This window comes from Salvelinus sp. IW2-2015, linkage group LG28, assembly GCF_002910315.2.
Source record: "Salvelinus sp. IW2-2015 linkage group LG28, ASM291031v2, whole genome shotgun sequence".
In the NCBI taxonomy this organism is placed as follows: Eukaryota; Metazoa; Chordata; class Actinopteri; order Salmoniformes; family Salmonidae; genus Salvelinus; species Salvelinus sp. IW2-2015.
Window position 1 is genome coordinate 9,472,405 of NC_036868.1, and position 5,338 is coordinate 9,477,742.

Consider the following 5,338-nt stretch of genomic DNA (forward strand, 5'->3'; position numbering starts at 1 on the left):
ACTCAGCGGCGTGGCCTCTCATCTGCTCCTCTGTTCATCTTCCTGCCTCTCTCTCTCTACTCTGCTCTCTCTGCCCTCTTCTCTCTCTGCCTTTCTCTGCTCTCTCTCTGCTCTCTCCTCTTGAGCTTTCTCAGCCTGCTCTCTCTGCTCTCTGTGTTCTGCTTCTCTCTCTCTCCTCTGCCCTCTTCTCTCTCTCTGCCTTTCTCTGCTCTCCTGCCTTCTCTGCTCCTCCCTCTGCTCTCTCTCACTCTGCCTCCTCACCCCTCTCTCTTCGTCTTATCTCTATTGCTCTCTCTGTGCGTGCTGCTCGTCACGCTCTCTGCCTTCGCTCCTTTCTTCTCTTGTCTCTGCTCTGTTTCTCTCTCTCTCCCATCTATCTGTCTCTGCTATCTCAGTCTCTGCTCTCTCTTTTCTCTATGGTCTGCTTACTCTCTTGCTCATCGGCTCTCCTCTCAGCACTCTCTGCTTCTCGTCTCTCTCTCTGCTCTCGCGTCTGCCTCTCTGTTCTCGTCTCACTCTGCTCTCGTCTCTCTCTGCTGTCTCTTGTCTTTCTCCATCCAAATCTGCTCTCGCTCTGCTCTCTTTTCTCTCCTCCATCTTCTAGTTCTCTGCTCTCTCTCCTCATTCTCGCTCTATTCTGCATCTGTTCTCTCTTATCTCTCTGCCCTCTCTCTTCTCTCTGCTTCTCTCTTTGCCTTTCTCAGCCTGACTCTCCTGTTCTCTTGCGTCTCTCTCACGCCTGTCCCTCCTCTTCTCCTCTCCAGTGCCTGCTGCTTCTCTCAGCCTGCTCTCTCCCCTGCTCTCTAACTTCTTCTCGTTCTCCCTGCTCTCTTTTTCCCTCTGCTCTTCTGTCCTCTCTTCTTCTCTGCTCTCTCTGCTGACGTCTCACTCTATGCTCTCTCACTCTCATTTGCTTTTTCACGCCTGCTCCTCTCTCTTCTCTGTTGCAGTTGCTCTCTTCTCTCTCATCTGCTTGCTCTACTCTTGCTGATCTCTGCTCTCTCTTCAATTCTCTCTTCACTCTCTTTGCTTTCTCAGCCTGCTCTCTGCTCTCTCTCTGGTCTCTGCTTCTCTCATCGACTCTGCCTCTCCTCTCATTGGCTCTTACTCTTGCTCTCTGGTGTGTGCAAATAACATAGAAGCTCTCCATTGTACGTGACTTATGCGTGCGTTTCTCTCTAAAGTTGCTCGTGGTGCGTCTGTGAGCTTGCATGTCTCTCTCTTCTCATGCGTTGTCATACTCTGAAGACGGACATCCTGCCTCTGCTGGTACGTCGTCTTAAGCTCTCTCGTCATCGTCTCTACCCTTGCCTCTGTATATCTCCTCTGCTCTATTCATCTCACTCTGACGTCGTACCTCCTCATATCGGTGAATAATGTGCTACTGCTCTCTGCTATGTCTCTACAATCTCCTTCTCTTACTTCTTGCCTGCATCTACTCTTCTTATGCGATCAGCTGAAAGACATCCATCTTTTTTATCTACTCATCTCTCTCTCGACATACGTGGCTCTCTCTTCTACAGACATAACATCCCTTGTATCATCTATTCGCACTTAGTCTTTTCCATACATTCTCTCTCCTCCACTCCTCTCTCTTTCTTCCTTCCTCATACCTCCTTCTTACCGTCCTCCCTATTTCTCTATCTCCATCTTGCTCTTCCTTCCTCTCCTCTCTCCTCTTCCTTAGTATTCTCCTGTTCTTCAGCGACACTGCTGTCCTCCGTGTCTCCTGCTCTATGCTCTCTACTTCCTCCTCATACTTCTCCTCCAATGCGTTGCCTCACTTACATGGTCTTCTCGTGCGCTTCTGGCATCTTCCTCTCCTCCTCAGCACCAACGCGCTCTCTCACTGCTTTCTCCTCAACTCATTCCCCGCAGCGCTCGTGCATGTCGCCACTCACAAGTACGCTGGTGCTCTCTCATCAGCTCTTCATAACCCTACGGCGTGGCTGCATAGCTTCCACCATACATCCAAGTACAGCTAGTGTCGTACTCTCTGTACTACGCGTCCCTCAACAACTATAGATGTACTACTTCTGGTCCTTGGACACCTCTCTCTCTTCCTCATGGTGCTCCTGTCTCGTGCTCTATCTACGTACTTTCACTTCCCACTTAGTCTACGTCTCGCTATTCTGGTTCTGTTTTTCTCATACTGCATCCTCTCCTGTGCCTCTCTCAATGCTGCTAACCGTCCTCATTCTTTACATCTCTAAGCGGCATGTCCTCTCAATTGCACCCTCTGCTTCTGTGCCTCAGCTCTCCCTCATAGAAGGCGGTGCCCATGCCTGCCCTAGCTGTGTGACATGTTCTTGCTCCTCTCTGTCTCTACCTCTCTTCTTCCTTCGCGCTCAGTTCGAGTTCTGGCTCAATTCATCTCAACTGTACACGTGATGACTATGTCTCTTCGGCCTTCTCCTTGCTCTTGTCCCTTCTGCTCTCTCTAACTAGCGACCTCGTGACACCTATGCTCTCAGTCACGCGGTGCATACTCTCATGTGTGACACACGTACTCTTAATTTGCATCGATCCTCCGTGGCCAGACTCTCTTACATAGCTCTCTGGGTCTCGCTATGTCTCCCTCTGAAAGTATATTGTGCGTTCTCTCGTTCTCCGCTGTCCTCTTCGTTGCTCTTAATGTGCGTGCTTTGTACCTCCTTAGCTCTGCCTATGCCGCTCTCTCTCCTCTCTGTCTGCCTCTCTCTATCCTCTCTCTCTCCTCTTCAGCTTATGTGCTACTCTGCGTGCTCTCCACCATGCGCTTCATGCGTGTCTCTGTGGCCGTGCATCTACTGCACAGAGACGATATCGTGACGATTATACTTCAGTGCGTCTATTCTCTGGATCTCTCCTCCTGTACCGTGTGTCTCTCTGCTCTCTCTCCTCTCTCCTCCCTACTGTACCGTGTGTCTCACTCTGCTCTCTCTCCCTTTCTTCTCCCTGCAGTACCGTGTGGAGTCCATGATGCTGCGTGTGGCCAAGCCCATGAACTACATYCCCGTTACGCCCAGCATACAACAGAGAGCCCAGCAGAGGGCGCCACAGGGCATCCCGCTGGTCATGGAGCCTGAGTCGCGCTTCTACAGCAACTCTGTGGTGGTGCTGGACTTCCAGTCGCTCTTCCCCTCCATCGTCATCGCCTACAACTACTGCTACTCTACCTGCCTGGGCCACGTGGAGAGCATGGGAACGTAAGGGACAACACCTAGATAGAGAGAGACACACACGAAGCATGCATGCACGCTTACACTACACACGTTCTTATCATTCTGATAGGTTGCGATATGAGTCGAGGTACAGCGACCAACCACTGTGAGTTGTTTCAGGGCCGATGAGTTTAAGTTTGGCTGCACCTCCCTGAGGGTTCCCCCTGAGCTCCTCTATCAACTCCGCAATGACATCACCGTCTCTCCCAACGGCATCGCCTTTGTCAAGGTACAACTAGTCCTCTGATACTGTCATGTGATTAACATTCACATCGGCGGATTTTGACCGAACAAACAACAAACTATCATGGCTCTTCTAAGACGGAACTGTGCGTGTGTGTCCTCTCCGTCCAGCCCACGGTGAGGAAGGGGGTCCTGCCCAGCATGTTGGAGGAGATACTGAACACGCGGTCCATGGTGAAGCGTTCCATGAAGACCTACAAGCAGGATAAGACCTTGATGAGGCTGCTGGACGCCAGGCAGCTGGGACTCAAGCTCATCGCCAACGTCACCTTCGGCTATGCCGCCGCCAACTGCTCTGGACGCATGCCCAGCGTAGAGGTGAGGGCCTGGGGTTCACACACACTGTCTGCCACACTCACCAAAATCTGACTGTTTACTGTTTGTCTCCTGTTGTTGTTGTAACGTTTGAGCTGTGAAAATCATTTCCTCTTAAAAGGATAATATACACTGAGAGGTCAGTTTTTATTAGGTACACCCATCTAGTACCTATCTAGAGACGGACCCCCCTTTGTAGGAAAACATTCCCTACACCACAGCCACCAGCCTGTACCGTTGACACCAGGCAGGATGGGGTCATGAACTGATGCTGCTTATGCCAAATCCTGACTCTGCCATCAGCATGACTCAACAGGAACCAAGATATGTCGRACCAGGCTATGTTTTTCCACTCCTCAATTGTCCAGTGTTGGTGATCGCGTGCCCACTGGAGCGGCTTCTTCTTGTTTTTAGCTGATAGTAGTGGAACACAGGTGGTCGTCTGCTGCAATAGCCCATTCGTAACAATGTTCGACGAGTTGGGAGTTCTGAGAAGCCGTTCTGCACGCCACTGTTGTACTGCGCCATTTTTTTGCCAGTTTGTGGCCCGCCTGTTCGCTTGCACGATTCTTGCCATTCTCCTTCAACCTTTCATAAACGAGCTGTTTTCACCCACAGGACTGCCGCTGACTGGATGTTTATTGCACCATTCTCTGTAAACCCCTAGACAGTGTCGTGCGTGAAAAGCCCAGGAGGCCAGACGTTTCTGAGAAACTGACGATTATACCACGCTCAAAGTCACTTAGGTAACTTGTTTTGCCCATTCTAACGTTCAATCGAACAGTAACTGAATGCCTCGATGCCTGCTTTATATAGCAAGTCACGGACCGAACCATTTTCGTGAATGGGGTGGTGTACCTGATAAACTGGCCTCAGTGTAATCAATCTAAATCACTGTTCCTAAAGTCAACATGATACAGTTTCTGTCTCATGTTCTTTTCCCTCCCATCGCTTGTTAGCTGGGTTTGTATTAACCTTGGCTGAAAGCTTTTTTTCACATGGTTATCTTTTCCCCTGTACGCTGTCGTTAGGTTGGTGACAGTATTGTCCACAAGGCCAGGGAGACTCTGGAGAGAGCCATCAAGCTGGTCAACGACACCAAGAAATGGGGAGCCCACGTTGTGTACGGTGACACAGACAGGTAAGGGATGAGATTTAGAGAATGAATCCTCAGATATTGTATCGTCTGGTTTTTCTGACTCTTCTCTTACTCTCTGCTTGTCTCTTTTAGCATGTTTGTCCTGCTAAAGGGAGCAACTAAAGAGCAGGCTTTCAAGATCGGCAACGAGATCGCAGAGGCAGTGACTGCTACCAACCCTAAACCTGTCAAGCTGAAGTTTGAGAAGGTACAGTCTCAGCTCAGTATGAAGTGTCTAGACTGGCTGGCTGTGTCAGTCTATTTACAGTGTGTCTTATTCAATCAACAGCCCTCACAACCCGGATTTGCTACTACTCAGTGTGAATTAGGTTTCATTGACATTGTGTGTGGTATTTGTTTGAGTCTGTGCATTAATTACAGAACCATTACTTTAATTGTGTGTGTGTGTGTGTGTGTGTGTGTGTGTGTGTGTGTGTGT

At 49.9% G+C, this 5,338-nt stretch overlaps 1 protein-coding gene across 1 annotated transcript in view; it reads left to right on the top strand.

Moving 5' to 3' along the window:
- LOC111954145 (DNA polymerase zeta catalytic subunit) overlaps positions 1 to 5,338 on the top strand; it is a 160,210-nt gene that overhangs the window by 149,544 nt on the left and 5,328 nt on the right. The window contains 5 exon segments of the mRNA XM_023973645.3: positions 2,941 to 3,188; positions 3,324 to 3,432; positions 3,558 to 3,764; positions 4,793 to 4,902; positions 4,993 to 5,242. Of these exon segments, the coding sequence (XP_023829413.1) occupies positions 2,941 to 3,188; positions 3,324 to 3,432; positions 3,558 to 3,764; positions 4,793 to 4,902; positions 4,993 to 5,242 (924 nt within the window).